This window comes from Ascaphus truei, unplaced genomic scaffold, assembly GCF_040206685.1.
Source record: "Ascaphus truei isolate aAscTru1 unplaced genomic scaffold, aAscTru1.hap1 HAP1_SCAFFOLD_748, whole genome shotgun sequence".
Taxonomy (NCBI): domain Eukaryota; kingdom Metazoa; phylum Chordata; class Amphibia; order Anura; family Ascaphidae; genus Ascaphus; species Ascaphus truei.
The window spans coordinates 70608-89374 of NW_027457083.1; the positions used below are offsets into that span (position 1 = coordinate 70608).

The 18767-nt window shown below is 46.0% G+C and overlaps 2 protein-coding genes across 4 annotated transcripts in view; both read right to left on the reverse strand.

The window, feature by feature from the left end:
- Positions 1–238: 238 nt before the first annotated feature.
- Positions 239–18767, reverse strand: part of LOC142486117 (uncharacterized) — a 62716-nt gene continuing 44187 nt past the window's right edge. The window contains exons 1-2 of one of the 2 annotated variants that reach the window (XR_012798805.1): positions 1045–1430; positions 239–724 (exon numbers count right to left, since the gene is read on the reverse strand). Coding sequence is in view for 1 of the 2 variants with exons in the window: in XM_075584786.1 (XP_075440901.1) it covers positions 309–724 (416 nt within the window). In the remaining variant the exon portion in view is untranslated. Of the gene's footprint in view, positions 725–1044; positions 1431–18767 lie in introns of those variants that run through there. The other variant, XM_075584786.1, reaches the window with a different exon arrangement.
- On the reverse strand, positions 2822–18593 carry LOC142486118 (uncharacterized). Of its 2 annotated transcripts, none has more exons than XM_075584788.1 (6): positions 18525–18593; positions 11752–12033; positions 9031–9171; positions 7700–7782; positions 6152–6262; positions 2822–4804 (listed from the first exon to the last, which is right to left on the reverse strand). In XM_075584788.1, exons 1-6 carry the CDS (start codon positions 18574–18576, stop codon positions 4772–4774), a joined length of 702 nt encoding a protein of 233 aa, XP_075440903.1. In that variant the 5' UTR covers positions 18577–18593; the 3' UTR covers positions 2822–4771. The 2 variants fall into 2 exon arrangements, with proteins under 2 accessions (XP_075440903.1, XP_075440902.1); XM_075584787.1 differs by having other exon boundaries at positions 8899–9171.

The following is an 18767-nucleotide window of genomic DNA, read 5'->3' on the forward strand; positions in this document are numbered from 1 at the left end:
TGACACTCCCAGCGTCGGATAAGAGACCCGAGAGCAACTATGGGGAGCAAGCAGAACATTGTGCGGAATATGAAAATGAGGAGCTTCCTTCCCTGTGCTGTATCTTCCTCTGAGAAACACGAAGAAAAATGTATATCAAAATTCAGGAGGGATCAGGTCACCTTGGTCCTATATGAAACTGTCACTTTAAACATGTTATTGTCATAAATTCTTTTTGGTCCTACGTGAACTGACCCAATAAACATGTCACTTGTCATTAGGTCACTTTGGTCCTACATGGGACTGCCCCTTTAATTAGTCTTTATTTTTTATTTCTGCAGCAAATACATACCAAACGATACAGGATCCTCATGTACCCACACGCTGAGGTTCTTCCTGATTATTTTCTCAAAGTGTAGTAAGGTAATGTGGTACGTCCCACTGTCATTGAGCTGAAGATCCTCCAGTAACAGGGACGCGTTCATGGGGTAGAATTCCACTCGTCCTTGATGCATCGGGTATGTTACCGTTTTCCCAGAGATCCATGTGGGAAAACCTTCAGTGTTGATAGAGCCATTAAGTGCGGAGAAATACACGATCATACGATTACCAATTGTCCATTGTATAGATGGCCAGTGAGAGACGGAACGTCTAATGGTATAGGAAGTTGGGAGGAGAAGAGATTGACCAACAGTGGCATTGATAGAGTCCTGATGGACAATCAGCTCTAGTTCAACGGAGGGATCTGGAGAAGTAACAATTCTGCAAGTCACATAAATGTCTGACATTTGTCCTGTTAAAAAAAAAAACTCACTGCCTATATAACCTCGCTCTATAATCTCCTTAATTCACTGTCTCTTTTCTTTGTCTGTGTCCTTCCGTCTCGCTACTCCATCTCTCTGGAGTAGATGGGACAAATTACCTGAAATTTAGACACTTTTGGCAGCAGTAGACAGAAAGTAAACTATCCCCCTTATAAAGAACTGGTGGACCCTCCTCTATACAGAGGGTTGCTGATTATCTAAACCTTTCAATCGGACATTTCGATTTATTTAAGATTCTTACCACATATCAGGGTCTGTGCAGTGAGGATGAGGACGACCACCAATGTACTTATCATTCTTCTCGAACAATGAAATCAAACTCTTCTCTCAGGAAACCAGAAGTAGCCAGTGTGGTCAAAGCAGGACAGGAAGTCCAAGAAATAGCACATGAAACGAAACCTTAGCACCTTTCCCCTCACACCGGTGCAGTCCTAAGAGAATATGGGTCACCCCAAATGTTGCCTAATTTCCATCATGGTCTGTAATTGTTACATACACCTATAATATAAATTTTCTTTAACTGTGCATGCAATGTCTTGTATATAATGTATACCCTATTCACTCATGTTACTGTATTTGTAACCATGTATTATTTATCTTAACTCTGTGCGCAGGACATACTAGAAAACGAGAGGTAACTCTCAATGTATTACTTCCTGGTAAAATATTTTATCTACTATATATTTGTGAAAGCACTGTATGTCTGCGTCCCAAGGGCCAATCGCATAGCACCTTTGGCCTGTCACTCCGGCTCAGGCCATGCCTGCCCCCGCACACCTCTCATTGGCCTGAGGCGGAGTGACGGCACACACACACACACACACACACACACACACACACACACACACACACACACACCACCCCCCCCCTCCATCACACGTGCGCCGCCCTGCACCGGCTCCGGACGGGAAGCGCGGCTCTCCTACCCCAGCCGCTCCCATACCTTCCCGGCGCTACCTCCCCCTAAGGCAAGTCTCAGCGGGTCCCGCCTCAGCTTATGGCGCCAGTAACTCTCCGCGCAGCCTCGTGCCTCAGGCCCACACAGGGTGCTTCCTGCCGCCGCCTGCACGAGCCTCACTCAGCCGGACGGCACATCGGGGGACCAAGTGGACGCCACGGGAGGGGAGGAGTCCTCCCCCCCGCTCCCCTTTCTCTCCCCCCCCCGCTCCCCTTTCTCTCCCCCCCCCCGCTCCCCTTTCTCTCCCCCCCCCCGCTCCCCTTTCTCTCCCCCCCCCCGCTCCCCTTTCTCTCCCCCCCCCCGCCCTCCCCTTTACCTCCCCCCTCCTCCTCCCCTTTCCCTCCCCCCTCCTCCTCCCCTTTCCCTCCCACCCCCTTCCCCCCTCCCACTACCCTTCGCCTTCCTGCCTCCCCGCCTCTGCTTTCGCGCCCACCCGCCTCTGCCTTTAACCCGCCCTTACTCTGCCCCCCTCTGCCTTTCACCCACCGCCTCACAGCCGCTGCATGCACTCAACAGACACCCGCCACACACCTGCTGCCTCCCGCCCCTACGCACCGACATCACTGACCCACCGCCTCACACCCTTGCAGGACCCCCACTCACAGACAGCACTCACAACCCACGCGCCACCTGCCGCCTCACACCCTAGCAGGACCCCACTCACAGACAGCACTCACAACCCACGCGCCACCTGCCGCCTCACACCCTAGCAGGACACACGCCTCACATTTTTACATCTGTTATGTCACCAAAATATACATTGCACTGTGGTGTGTTTACAATAAACCATTTTTAAAAATCGTATTACATTTTATTCCATCTTTCTTTTCAACATTATTATCCAACCTTTACAACAAATACTCACCTATTGTTCCACGATTTATAAATAATACTACCTATTACGCATTTACATCCCGGGCAACGCCGGGTCTCTCAGCTAGTCAATAAATAAAAATAAAACGTCCTGGGGAAATCCTAACAGCGCCAAAGAGCGCTTCATGGCTTTATAAATAGATCTCCACACAGCTTTCTTTGTAAGAAATTTAATAAAATCTGAGAAACTACTAAATACATAACATTATTTATAATGCGTTACAGTGCAGTACAAGGGTGAAAAACAGTAAGAACAAAGTACTGACCCAAGAAGCTGACAATCTAATTGATGGAAAGGAGGACAAGAGGATCAGGGTAAAGGGAAGGGTGACGTTCTGAGGATGTTTGAGCGAATCACATCTACTGTATGCATGAAACAGACATTAAAATGCTAGACAAGGTGTTAACATTCATGAGTAAAGATGGGCACATTTTCTGCAGAAATGTGAATCCGCTTTGAATTTGCAAGTTACTTTCAGCTGCGGATTTTCAGGGATCAGTCTCAAAAATGCAGATTTTTATTTTCTATAACTGACAATCTGCAAACAGACACTAGGATATATTTTAAATCCGAATCTGCAAAAAACGGAATAAAAATCCGCAAACAGATGTATTATGGGAGGGGAATATAAATAGGGGTGCAGCCTCAAGTCTAAGCCCTGTATACTCTGTAAAAGTATATGCTTTATTCCTGTGTGTAAAACTGTATGAGAAGTATACAAATGTGCTTAGTGTAACAGTAAAGCAGGGCCAGTGTCTCCGGACATTCAGGGCTGAGAAACCCATGTGCAGCCCGCATGTCCTGAAAAAATGGCTGCTGCTGGTTCTGGAGGGGAAGAGGATAAAGGACATGATCTCCAGGTGAGGAGATCAGGCTGGGGAGGCAAGTATCTGCCGGGAGACTGGATCCATTTGCTGCCTCCCCAGCTTGAGCGGCGCCAGCCCCGTGGGAGTTATACTGCTGGTCCTGGGGAAGCCGTTGCTGAGACCCTCCAGTGTGCGCTGTTCCAATTGGCCCGTTTCAATTTCCCTCCACACAGCCCTTTAACTCTGGGAACCCATTCCAGCCCTTATTGGTCCAGCGAGGTGAGCCCTCTACCATCCTTTCCTGTGGCAGAGGGGAAGATAGAAAAAGGGGACCTGATCAGCACTCCAAGCTCATTCAGATCCTGTAGTCAGGGCCACCGACAGGGGGTGAGAGCCGGGACTAGTGTCCCGGGCCTGGTGGCTGCGGAGGGCCCGGGCGCCGGACAAAGCAGTTGTAATCCAGGAATGCTCCTCATGTCCAAAACCCTTCCAGTGGATGGGGTACTGTAGACTTCTTCTGGACCTCCTGGAGTTAAGGATGGACTGTACTTCGAATTCATCCTGACAACCCACTAGAAGAGGCTGAGAAGGGGCCATGGGAGCAGAGCAGAAGGGTCCTGTACGTAAGGTTTGAGAAGAGATATATGAAATACTGAAGGTATTCTAATTGTGGGTGGTAGGCACAGGGAAGGGACCAATACAGTAAATTTAGTCAACAGTTTAGTGGAGGGAGCCCTCAAATTGATGTTCCTCGTTGAGAGCAACACCATGTCTCCCAGTTTATATTCTGGAGAGGAACATCTATGCCAGTCAGCATGATTCTTCTGGGAAGCAACGGCTTTCGCCCGTCTCACCCGGATCTTGGTCCACAGTTCCTGCAACTGTCCGATCTGGTCATTTACAGCTGGGACCCCTAAAGGTACCCTGGAGGCAGGGAGCGCCGATGGATGAAAGCTGAAATTGCTGAAGAATGGAGGAGACTCCTGGGACGACTCATTCCGTAGATTATTGTGATCGAATTCAGCGTGATAAAAAGGGGGAGGATACGGAGGGGGTGGGGAGGAGACAGAGGGATGGAGGACAGAGAGAGATCTCGAGAGAGAGAGAGAGAGAGAGAGAGGAAAGAGAGATCGAGAGAGAGAGGAAAGAGAGATCGAGAGAGCTCGAGAGAGAGAGAGGGAGAGATCGAGAGAGATCCAGAGAGAGATCTAGAGAGATCGAGATCCATCTATCTATGCTACATTGTGGAGAGGTTCCACTGCAGTGGTTATTGCACCAATCCATATAGTTCACAGTACTCTTTACAGTGTTTGTTTTAGTGGAAGGACGATCAAACCAGACTGTCACCCTCCGCTGTTCGGCCCTGTGGGTTCAAATACAGACAATAAATCTCCCGAAACAATTAAGGATTTGTGCTGCCAGAGCAAGATATTAACATGGGGATTAATATAGGCAGGAAATTGTGCTGTGTTAAGGTCTGCATCTATACACAAGAGCGAAGGGTAATTCTTGCATGTTCCCTTTCCACTTTGTTCATTGGCAGCATTTACACAAATGAATAAGTGTTTTACTTAACACTGAATGTACACAGTGCTGTACACAGAACCTCATAGGAATGGCTCAGTGAGTAAAGACACTGAACAGAGTTTGAACCAGGTTCTGCTGCTTCAATTCCCAGTGTCCTTGGTAAAGTCACTTTATCGCCTTGTGCCTCAGAAACCAAAATAGATAGTAAGCTCACTGGGTGCGGACCGCACACTATACTGTCATTGTGAAGCGCCGAGTCCCATTGGGAGAAGCACTATAGGAAATAAAAGTTAGTCACAGCGAGCTTACAATTGAAGAGTTTACAATGTAATTCCGGTGCTGGAGGCGCAGGGAGAAAGTCTCAAGTACAGACACTGGGATTTGAACTGGGCTCAGACTTCAGAGGCAGCATTCTTACCTCAGAACTACTTCAGCCCAGAAATGAGATGTGCATCTCCGTGTACCTCAGAGGGACATATTTAGATTTGAACATGTTAATTACAGCTTGGAGATTAGCAGAATAAAACTGACTTTAGTGGTAGATTCACTGAAGTGCAACTGGTATTTGTTGCTTAGTTCATGGATTTTGCACTGAAGCGATATAAATAGCATAATGTGGGAGGGGAAAAATAAATAAATAAACGTCCCCTATAACAAAAGGGGTCTCTAATAATGAGGCTGCTGCCATGACCTGTATGGCTATTCTGTTAGACAACTGCAGAGGTAAGTATAATAGCTTTAGGTAACAGGGTCTGCAGAGGTAAGTATAATAGCTTTAGGTAACAGGGTCTGCAGAGGTAAGTATAATAGCTTTAGGTAACAGGGTCTGCAGAGGTAAGTATAATAGCTTTAGGTAACAGGGTCTGCAGAGGTAAGTATAATAGCTTTAGGTAACAGGGTCTGCAGAGGTAAGATCAGAAGATGCAGCGGGGCCAGGGACGGGGTGCTGGGTTCTCGTTCTATCACTCTCCTGCACTGGATTCCCTTTACAGTACTTTGCTGTTACAATGGAGTCTTCACACTTGCTGCATGAATGTGGTGTTTGCTCGTCTTTTGTTCAAGATTTACGGCCACTATGAGATTAAATGTGTAATCCAGTGTTTGAATTTCCATTCCCAGATTGGAAATGTCTGAATCACAAGTAATACCCACAATCACTATATTCAGACACTGTTTTACTCACTGGCTGATAAGCGCTTCTGTTTTGTGCCGGTGTTTCCTGGTCCCTGGGTGTGTTTGAGGCAAGGGGGAGACAGCAGATACACTTTGTGAATGAGGGGAGCGCTTTCCTTTTCTGCGTAGAGAGAGGACAGAATGAGGCTTCGCAGACAGTATGACACGGAACCGGTTCGCAGCAGAGAACTCTAATGACCAGTGTCTGGCTGCTTGGTCCAGAGGGACAGCAAGGACTTACCCAGAAATTGGAAAGTTTGTGAAGTCAACCAGAACTTATCGAACACTCTCACATTTCCCAAATCACGGCCATGTAGGACAGTGTCAGAAGCAGAATGTGCTGGATTTTTATTACGATTATTGGGCCCAGCCATAACTTAGTCGCTGGCCTGACGCCACCAGGGATAAATTGGCAGAAATATACCCCCATGTGTTTGTAACCCTATGTTACACACTGCCCCCTGGCAGGTTCCTCTCCAGCGTTCACAAAACATGTGACTGACAGACGGTTCCAATAGTAAAGGCTGAGGAAGAGACGGGGCTCAGATCCCGGCACAATCTTTAAAATGTCAGTCCTGTGCACTCTCGCCAATGTCAAGGGACATTTAAAGATGTAGCAGCGGGTGTGGAACGGCGAGTGACAGCAGGACGGGACATCGATGAGGGCACACTGCAACGCGGGTCATTGGAGCGGCAGCACAGGACATCTCACACGCTGCTCGGTTAATGCTTATGGGCCCTCGTCAATGTTCCTTGCTGCTGATCAGTGTCACACACGCTTGTCGCTCAACATTGATAAGGGTGCCCAGAACCAACATTTAAAGATGGCACCGGGTTGGAGTGCATGAAGCAAAAAAGTTAATGTTGTCCTCGCGTTTTGCAGCTTTTATGTCCCAACGCCATGTTTCCATGCCAAAGGTACGGCACATTATCATGGCAACGTCACCACTGTTTCACTGACACCGCGACGTAGGACAACTATTTTTTTGCCTGCCCGGGGCGCAGGAATGTCTTGACAAACGCTTATTGGGATCCATGTTAAAATGGATAAGTAAACTCTGACACAGAGTGCTCATGTTCATGTCATTACCCAGAATCCCCGACTGCAGTGGGAACATTGTATGCCAAGGGAGAATAGGGAAAAAGATTTGCCCGAGACATGCGAATGTATCAACGCGGTGCTCTTTTTTTGCCATTCTCCTTTAGATTCCCTCACAAAATCATTTGAAACTTCTTACAATAAATAAAAGCCCCTTTGATGCCAGAGGAGCCTCCAACACATTACTGTGCATGTTATATACTTTGTAATATGTTGCAGGCGCCTCTGGTAACAATGTAAACACGCAGGAACACTAAATAGTTAAATATCTCACCCCCCCCCCAAACAGAAATGTTCTCTAATCAAAGTGAATGAGCTGGGCTGGTAAGGGATGAAGGTGAATATCAGGTGGGGGAGGGAAAGGGGGTTAGGACGGAAAGTAGAATAATATAAACATTACATGAAACAGTGTCTGATCTCATTCCCAGAGCAGCTGATAGCGTAATGTAAAGAACTCACCCAATAAACTATTCCAGCGATAAGTGCGAGGAAGCCACAAGTCACAGCGATGGCAATAACAATTTTCCAATCTAAAACCAACCCTTCCATTAAAGAGAAAAATAAGTTACTTTATAAAATGATAAATATTTTAATGAGGGAGAAAGGCTGGTTTGACACACAGACAAAAATGAGTGCTACTGAGCGTGGCAAATGTATACAACAAAAGACAGGGGTGCCCAACTGTTTTGTAATATACATTCACTCAGTAGCACTCATTTTGGCATAAATATATATTCATGATGTGGTGGGTGTAGGAGTTTGAGCTAACTGGGAATGTGTGTTAATTTCTGACTGGTAACAGTTAAATAGAGGTAGGTGGCACCTCCCCACCTTTTTAACTTGGGAGATTCTGGCATTTTACTGAATGGACAAGACTCACTGTAGTTGCTTCCCTTCATACAGAGGTAAAGGAAGGGTTCGCAGTTTTAATGTTAAGACCTGCATTTTTGGTTATACTTTGACGTTTGGTATGCGGGCGTACGGCGCTTTGGCCAAAGGCTTTAACTAAATAACCAAGTAATTACTATTATTGAAGTATTTAAACTTTATACCATATATGTTTTGTCAATTTGATGTAGCATTGGGCACCCCTGTCTTTTGTTGTATACATTTGCCACAAATATATATATTCATGATGTGGTGGGTGTAGGAGTATGAGCTAACTGGGAATGTGTGTGTGGCCCAGTAAAGTTTAAACGCTGCAATCCCATCATTTTGACCACTCTTATTTTAAAGAGATTGGGAACCAGGGGGGGGGATGGGGGTACTCCAGAGAAAAACCATCGTTTTTAGCTCCAGTGACCTATATAATATTTGCTTTTGAAATAAAAACCACTGTCAGCAGGTCCAGTGTGACCCAGTGACATGTATAATGGGTTTAAAGGGTCAGTCACATGTATGAGCCAAGTTACCCAACAGCAGTTATAAAAAGCACTTAAGCTGTGCATGGAAATTCATCTCCAACACACCAAACTGCAACTCCAACTCAACCCAGAACTATGGCGGTTTAAGGGGTGGAGTAAACGACAAAAAAAAAAAAAGTTATCTAAATGATTAGGTATCAAAATAATTTATAAATACACAATAATAAATGGGAACAGAATAAGTGCTGTATCTTTGTATAAAATCAGCCTTCACTGTTTTGTTGCTTTACTTACCGGTCACAGAAAGATGTAAACAGATCACTATGCGGCCATCGCGTTTAACCATGTACCAGACGGCGTGATTATTCTGGACGTTTGTGAGGATAACAGAGCCGTTATCATAGAAATATTCATCTCGGCACTTACATTTACCATCTACACAGTCACATTCCAAACAGCTTGGGTCTTCGATAGTAAAATTGTCAGGGACAGGGCCCCGGAGGGTCACGTTGAAGCCAAGGGATGCAGTGATATTTGATGCTGGGCTCCCTGGCTCAGCAGTGACAGCTGAAAGGAGAGAAATTATACATCAGGTTTAGGGCCTCATGCAGAGAGCAGCGAATTTTAGATTTGGAGAGGGGGAAAAATTTTTGCTTTTTTGGAGAGTTTTTTTCTCCATATGCAGAAAGGGCAGAAAACTGCATTTACAAGCCTTTCTGCATATGGAGAGTTTCAACCAGCGCTATAAGCGCTGTTGAAACTAGTGGGGAAAAAAATCGCGTTTTTTTTTCCCCCCTCTCCACCGGCCGCGGAGCGCCAGCTGCTTGGTGGAGAGGAAAAAGGTTGAAAATCGCGCCATTTTTTTGGCGCAAACAGCCACTAGATGGCGATCGCGGCTCTCTGCATACGGCAGGAAAAAAAAACTGGAGAGATTAGAAACTCTCCAGCCGCGCGGCGAATTTCAAGGGGGAAAAAAAATGGCGCTTTTTTCAAATCTCGCCATTTTCACCTGTTTTTAGCGCGATTTTTGCAGGAAAATGGCGAGATTTCAAATAGCGCTGCTCTCTGCATGAGGCCCATAATGAGATGAGCTTCATTATCACAAGATAAATACACAGCAAGGAGTCTTAGAATACCAACTAAATAAAAATAACAGATAATGGACACAGAAATAGTGCCATGCTACTGGAACACATTTCATGTTCAAATAAAATGTATATAATACATAATACATGTACAACCCCCCCACCCCACCCCCCACCCTGTATGAGTCACACTTTGAGATCCTATTGATCAGGGTTATACACTTAAATGTGTAAAGACAGAAAGCGGCAGCGAGAGTGGGACAGGAGAAAAGCAATGCGAGCTGAGAGCAACGCAGCCCCGGATACAGGGGGAGCCCCGGATACAGGGGGGGCCCGGGATCTTTATATCACCTGCTAGGAGCAGCCACACCTGGTACAGCCAGCCCTGGGATATGGAAGCCATCTTTTCCCAGGAAAATTTCGGGCTGCAGTCGCGTCACGAGCTGGTTCAGCCAATAAAGGTGAATTAGCTCCGTGATGCGTTCGCCATGCCCCTACAGCCCAGCGAGCTGCTGGAGGAGTGGCCTGCAACACCCTCCCCCCCCCCCATCCCAAGGAGTTTACACTTATTTATTATAACCCGTGTTTATTATTTATTCACACTCGTAAATTTCGTCACAGACGGCCCAACATTAAAAAAACCAAGAGTGTTTTTTTATAACAGCATTGGAACCAGTGAATCCTCTGGAGCAGAACCCAGTTGTCAGTTCCGGGGTCCCGACCCTTACCCTCGGAGAATGCCAGTCACTACCGCGCTAATTACATGTCCATTAGGGCGGGGGGGGGGGGGGGTAACGTTCCTACAGGGACCCTGCCGGGAGGAACACGGGGGTCCCCGGTGCTGAAAGTAATGCAGCTCAGACCCAGCAGAGCCCCTCGTGCCAACGTCCCATCCTTGTGGGCTGAGCCCAACCACAGATCACTTATTAACAGGGCCAAGCTCCAATCCAGAGTAATGGCGGGACATACCGACCCTTACAGGGGCTTGGGCACCTCTGCTCAGTAACTGTCAGGTAAAGGTCACTGCCACTGCCAGGGTTATTGCTGTAGAAAGCGGCACACCCAAATTAAACACTGGTTTAGTTTCTCTCCGTGCTGCGTATAACCAAGGAAAACCATCATACGAGCGTTCAGATAACGGCATAAAGCACCAGTTTGATAACCTTCTTATTAAAACTAAACCAGAGAGCAGCCGTTTCTAAATACCACTAACAGGTTTTATTTAGACTGAAAAAAATAAAATAAATCACTGGACACTTTTTGCAATGGAGCACGTGATCAGTGAGTAAGAAATAATAGTTAGAAAAGTTTTCTAATGCACCTATATGATTTTCATCAGTATGTATTCTGTGAATGCCACGAATGTAGTACTAAAGAAGACATTCAATGTGTACAAGAAAACAAATTCACGTTATAGTATGAATAATAATGCAAAATAATTATAATTGGTAGTAAACATAATAATAAAAACGACCCAGAGGCTGCTTTAAGTCCCTGAAAAACGAAGCAATTACATCCCCTTCACATATTACCATGTATGAAACACAGCTCACACTTTCCCCGATGCAAAACTTTACACACACCACACACACACACACACACACACACACACACACACACACACACACACACACACACGTATATGTGCGCGTCTGTCTGCCTGCGTTACTCCAGAGAAAAACCATCGTTTTTAGCTCCAGTGATCTATATAATTTATTGCTTTTGAAATAAAAACCACTGTCAGCAGGTCCAGTGTGACCCAGTGACATGTATAATGGGTTTAAAGGGTCAGTCACATGTATGAGCCAAGTTACCCAACAGCAGTAATAAAAAGCACGTAAGCTGTGCATGGAAATTCATCTCCAACACAAACTGCCAACTCCAACTCAACCCAGAACTCTGGTGGTTTAAGGGGGTGGAGTAAACGACAAAAAAAAAAAAAAAAAAGTTATCTAAATGATTAGGTATCAAAATAATTTATAAATACACAATAATAAATGGGAACAGAATAAATGCTGTATTTGTATAAAATCAGCCTTCACTGTTTTGTTGCTTTACTTACCGGTCACAGAAAGATGTAAAGAGCACACTATGCGGCCATCGCATTTAACCGTGTACAAGCCGGCGTGATTCTTCTGGACGTTTGTGAGGATAACAGAGCAATTATCACAGAAATATCCAGGTCGGCACTTAACGTTATTACCATGTAGACATTCAGATACCAAACCATTTGGGTCTTTGATAGTACAAACGCCTTTGTCAGGGACAGGGCCCAAGAGGGTCACGTTGGAGCCAAGGGGTGCAGTGATATTTGATGTTGGACTGCATGGCTCGGCAGTGACAGCTGAAAGGAGAGAAATTATACATCAGGTATAATGAGATGAGCTTCATTATCACAAGGTTAATACACAGCAAGGAGTCTGAGAATACCAACTAAATAAAAATAAGAGATAATGGACACAGAAATAGCGCCATGCTACTGGAACACATTTCATGTTCAAATGTAATGTATATAACACATGCACCCCCCCCCCCCCCTGTATGAGTCACACTTTGAGATCCTATTGATCAGGGTTATTCACTTGAATGAGCAAAGACGGAAAGCGGCAGCGAGAGTGGGACAGGAGACAAGCAATGCGAGCTGAGAGCAACGCAGCCCCGGATACAGGGGGAGCCCCGGATACAGCGGGGGACCGGGATCTTTCTTATCCCCTGCTAGGTGCAGCCACACCTGGCACAGCCAGCCCTGGGATATGGAAGCCATCTTTTCCCGGGAAAATTTCAGACTGCAGTCGCGTCACGAGCTGGTTCAGCCAATAAAGGTGAAGCAGCTCCGTGATGCGTTCGCCATGCCCCTACAGCCCAGCGAGGGAGGAGTGGCCTGCAACACCCCCCCCCCCACAAGGAGTTTACACTTATTTATTATAACCCGTGTACAGTATATTATTTATACACATTCGTCATTTCGCCACAGATGGCCCAACATTACAAGCAGTCATTTCACTAAGAGTGTTTATTCTATAACAGCATCGGAACCAGCGAATCCTCTGGAGCAGAACCCAGTTGTTGTCAGTTCCGGGGACCCCCGGGTCCCGACCCTTAACCTGGGCGAATGCCAGTCACTACCGCGCTAATTACATGTCCATTAGGAAACCGGGGGGGGGGGGGGGGGTGCTGAAAGTAATGCAGCTCAGACCCAGCAGAGCCCCTCGTGCCAACGTCCCATCCTTGTGGGCTGAGCCCAACCACAGATCACTTATTAACAGGGCCAAGCTCGTATCCAGAGTAATGGCGGGACATACCGACCCTTAAAGGGGATTGGGCACCTCTGCTCAGTAACGGTCAGGTAAGGGGTCACTGCCAGTGCCAGGGTTATTGCTGTAGAAAGTGGCACACCCAAATGAAACACTGGTTTAGTTTCTCTCCGTGCTGCGTATAACCAAGGAAAACCATCATACGAGCTTTCAGATAACGGCATAAAGCACCAGTTTGATAACCCTCTTATTAAAACTAAACCAGAGAGCAGCCGTTTTTAAATACCACTAACAGGTTTTATTTAGACTGAAAAAAATAAAATAAATCACTGGACACTTTTTGCAATGGAGCTTGTGATCAGTTAGCAAACGTCCATTTACACCTTATCGTGAGTAAGAAATAATATTTAGAAAAGTTTTCTAATGCACCTATATGATTTTCAGCAGTATGTATTCTGTGAATGCCACGAATGTAGTACTAAACAAGACATTCAATGTGTACAAGAAAACAAATTCACGTTATAGTGTGAATAATAATGCAAGATAATTATAATTGGTAGTAAACATAATAATAAAACGACCCAGAGGCTCCTTTAAGGCGCTGAAAAACAAAGCAATTACATCCCCCTCACACACCGCGCGCGCGCCACACACACGCGCGTCACACACACTTTTCCCGATGCAAAACACACACACACACACACTTTTCCCGATGCAAAACACACACACACACTTTTCACGATGCAAAACACACACACTTTTCCCAATTCACCAGGCCTGCACAACTCATAAAGTGAGAAGGGCCAAACAGCTCCAAGGAAAAAAAAAAAAAAATTGGCCCGCACGGGTAAAATCATCTCCCCCAGCACCCCTCACTATCAACCTTTGTGATACTCCCCATCTCCCCCCCTGCACCTCAAATCGCTCACCCCCTTGCACCTCACATCACCCTCTCCCCCCGCACCTCACATCAACCACAGGGCCGCCAACAGAAATCATCCGGCCCGGGACAAATGGGGGTGCCTCCATCTCTCCCTGCCCCCTCCCTACACCACTCCGTTTGCCCCACCTCACAGGACACAGACACAGACACAGACACAGACACTGACACTGACACTGACACTGACACTGACACTGACACTGACACACCCTCCAATACATATAAAAATGCACCCCTCCAATACATATAAAAATGCACCTCCTCCCCCTCCAATACATATAAAAATGCACCCCTCCCCCTCCAATACATATAAAAATGCACCCCTCCAATACATATAAAAATGCACCCCTCCAATACATATAAAAATGCACCTCCTCCCCCTCCAATACATATAAAAATGCACCCCTCCCCCTCCAATACATATAAAAATGCACCCCTCCAATACATATAAAAATGCACCTCCTCCCCCTCCAATACATATAAAAATGCACCCCTCCCCCTCCAATACATATAAAAATGCACCTCTCCCCCTCCAATACATATAAAAATGCACCCCCTCCAATACATATAAAAATGCACCCCCTCCAATACATATAAAAATGCACCCCCTCCCCCTCCAATACATATAAAAATGCACCTCCTCCCCCTCCAATACATATAAAAATGCACCTCCTCCCCCTCCAATACCTACAAAAATGCACCCCTCCCCCTCCAATACATATAAAAATGCACCCCCTCCCCCTCCAATACATACAAAAATGCACCCCCTCCAATACATATAAAAATGCACCCCCTCCAATACATATAAAAATGCACCTCCTCCCCCTCCAATACATATACAAATGCACCTCCTCCCCCTCCAATACATATAAAAATGCACCCCCTCCCCCTCCAATACATATAAAAATGCACCCCCTCCCCCTCCAATACATATAAAAATGCACCCCCTCCCCCTCCAATACATATAAAAATGCACCCCCTCCCCCTCCAATACATATAAAAATGCACCCCCTCCCCCTCCAATACATATAAAAATGCACCCCCTCCCCCTCCAATACATATAAAAATGCACCCCCACCCCCTCCCCCTCCCCCTCCAATACATATAAAAATGCACCCCCTCCCCCTCCCCCTCCAATACATACAAAAATGCACCTCCTCCCCCTCCAATACATACAAAAATGCACCTCCTCCCCCTCCAATACATATAAAAATGCACCCCCTCCAATACATATAAAAATGCACCCCCTCCAATACATATAAAAATGCACCTCCTCCCCCTCCAATACATATAAAAATGCACCTCCTCCCCCTCCAATACATACAAAAATGCACCCCCTCCAATACATATAAAAATGTACCCCCTCCCCCTCCAATACATATAAAAATGCACCCCTCCCCCTCCAATACATATAAAAATGCACCCCCTCCCCCTCCAATACATATAAAAATGCACCCCCTCCCCCTCCAATACATATAAAAATGCACCCCCTCCCCCTCCAATACATATAAAAATGCACCCCCTCCCCCTCCAATACATATAAAAATGCACCCCCTCCCCCTCCAATACATATATAAAAATGCACCCCCTCCCCCTCCAATACATATATAAAAATGCACCCCCTCCCCCTCCAATACATATATAAAAATGCACCCCCTCCCCCTCCAATACATATATAAAAATGCACCCCCTCCCCCTCCAATACATATATAAAAATGCACCCCCTCCCCCTCCAATACATATATAAAAATGCACCCCCTCCAATACATATAAAAATGCACCCCCTCCAATACATATAAAAATGCACCCCCTCCAATACATATAAAAATGCACCCCCTCCAATACATATAAAAATGCTCCCCCTCCAATACATATAAAAGTGCACCCCCTCCCCCTCCCCCTCCCCCTCCCCCTCCAAAACATATAAAAATGCACCCCCTCCCCCTCCAATACATATAAAAATGCACCCCCTCCCCCTCCAATACATATAAAAATGCACCCCCTCCAATACATATAAAAACGCACCCCCTCCCCCTCCAATACATATAAAAATGCACCTCCTCCCCCTCCAATACATATAAAAATGCACCCCTCCCCCTCCAATACATATAAAAATGCACCCCTCCCCCTCCAATACATATAAAAATGCACCTCTCCCCCTCCAATACATATAAAAATGAACCCCCTCCAATACATATAAAAATGCACCCCCTCCAATACATATAAAAATGCACCCCCTCCAATACATATAAAAATGCACCTCCTCCCCCTCCAATACATATACAAATGCACCCCCTCCCCCTCCAATACATATAAAAATGCACCCCCTCCCCCTCCAATACATATAAAAATGCACCCCCCTCCCCCTCCAATACATATAAAAATGCACCCCCTCCCCCTCCAATACATACAAAAATGCACCCCCTCCCCCTCCAATACATACAAAAATGCACCTCCTCCCCCTCCAATACATACAAAAATGCACCCCCTCCAATACATATAAAAATGCACCCCCTCCAATACATATAAAAATGCACCTCCTCCCCCTCCAATACATATAAAAATGCACCTCCTCCCCCTCCAATACATACAAAAATGCACCCCCTCCAATACATATAAAAATGCACCCCCTCCCCCTCCAATACATATAAAAATGCACCCCTCCCCCTCCAATACATATAAAAATGCACCCCTCCTCCTCCAATACATATAAAAATGCACCCCCTCCCCCTCCAATACATATAAAAATGCACCCCCTCCCCCTCCAATACATATAAAAATGCACCCCCTCCAATACATATAAAAATGCACCTCCTCCCCCTCCAATACATATAAAAATGCACCTCCTCCCCCTCCAATACATACAAAAATGCACCCCCTCCAATACATATAAAAATGCACCTCCTCCCCCTCCAATACATACAAAAATGCACCCCCTCCAATACATATAAAAATGCACCCCTCCTCCTCCAATACATATAAAAATGCACCTCCTCCCCCTCCAATACATACAAAAATGCACCCCCTCCAATACATATAAAAATGCACCCCTCCCCCTCCAATACATATAAAAATGCACCCCCTCCCCCTCCAATACATATAAAAATGCACCCCCTCCCCCTCCAATACATATAAAAATGCACCCCCTCCCCCTCCAATACATATAAAAATGCACCCCCTCCCCCTCCAATACATATAAAAATGCACCCCCTCCCCCTCCAATACATATAAAAATGCACCCCCTCCCCCTCCAATACATATAAAAATGCACCCCCTCCCCCTCCAATACATATAAAAATGCACCCCCTCCCCCTCCAATACATATAAAAATGCACCCCCTCCCCCTCCAATACATATAAAAATGCACCCCCTCCCCCTCCAATACATATAAAAATGCACCCCCTCCCCCTCCAATACATATAAAAATGCACCCCCTCCCCCTCCAATACATATAAAAATGCACCCCCTCCCCCTCCAATACATATAAAAATGCACCCCTCCCCCTCCAATACATATAAAAATGCACCCCCTCCCCCTCCAATACATATAAAAATGCACCCCCTCCCCCTCCAATACATATAAAAATGCACCCCCTCCCCCTCCAATACATATAAAAATGCACCCCCTCCCCCTCCAATACATATAAAAATGCACCCCCTCCCCCTCCAATACATATAAAAATGCACCCCCTCCCCCTCCAATACATATAAAAATGCACCCCCTCCCCCTCCAATACATATAAAAATGCACCCCCTCCCCCTCCAATACATATAAAAATGCACCCCCTCCCCCTCCAATACATATAAAAATGCACCCCCTCCCCCTCCAATACATATAAAAATGCACCCCCTCCCCCTCCAATACATATAAAAATGCACCCCCTCCCCCTCCAATACATATAAAAATGCACCCCCTCCCCCTCCAATACATATAAAAATGCACCCCCTCCCCCTCCAATACATATAAAAATGCACCCCCTCCCCCTCCAATACATATAAAAATGCACCCCCTGCCCCTCCAATACATATATTTGTGGGCCCGCTGGGAATCGGCGCCATTTTTTTTAACTTTATTTAATTAACTGGAGTCCGGCCGGAGTCATTGCGGGCCGCACAGACAGGCCAGGCGCGGGTAGCACGTTGTGCAGGCCTGATTTACACCTTATCACGAGTGAGAAATAATATTTAGAAAAGTTTTCTAATGCACCTATATGATTTTCATCAGTATGTATTCTGTGAATGCCACGAATGTAGTACTAAACAAGACATTCAATGTGTACAAGAAAACAAATTCATGTTATAGTATGAATAATAATGCAACATAATTATAATTGGTAGTGAACATAATAATAAAAACGACCCAGAGGCTGCTTTTAAGTCCCTGGAAAACAAAGCAATTACATCCCCTTCACATATTACCATGTATGACACGCAGGCACGCAGGATGACACACACACACACACACACACACACACACACACACACACACACACACACACACACACACACACACACACACACACACACACACACACACACACACACACACACACACACACACACACACACACACACACACACACACACACACACACCGAGTGAAACAGCCCCGATACAGGGGCGGGCGGGATCTTTATATTACCTGCTAGGAGCGACACGAAGACCATCTCTGGCAGTCCCGCGCGCACACCCATCGTTTTGCCGGGAACTTTTCGGACTGCAGGCAGACGCGTCACGAGCTGGTTCAGCGAACCAAAGGCGAAGCAGCTCCGTGACGCGTTCGTCACGCCCCTACATCCCAGCGATCTGTGCGCTAGCTGCAGGTGTGCGCGCGCACACCCACCACCAAGGAGTTTACACTTATTATAACCCGTGTTTATTATTT

What these genes read in the sequence shown, in the direction of transcription:
- LOC142486118 (XM_075584787.1), bottom strand. Translation starts at nt 18,576, where the DNA reads ATGGGTGTGCGCGCGGGACTGCCAGAGATGGTCTTCGTGTCGCTCCTA. An exon ending in TTTACATCTTTCTGTGACCG is followed by an intron (nt 9,172 to 11,751) that starts GTAAGTAAAGCA and finishes CTCTCCTTTCAG; the next exon opens with CTGTCACTGCTGAGCCAGGG. An exon ending in TCGCTGGAATAGTTTATTGG is followed by an intron (nt 6,263 to 7,699) that starts GTGAGTTCTTTA and finishes CTCTCTACGCAG; the next exon opens with AAAAGGAAAGCGCTCCCCTC.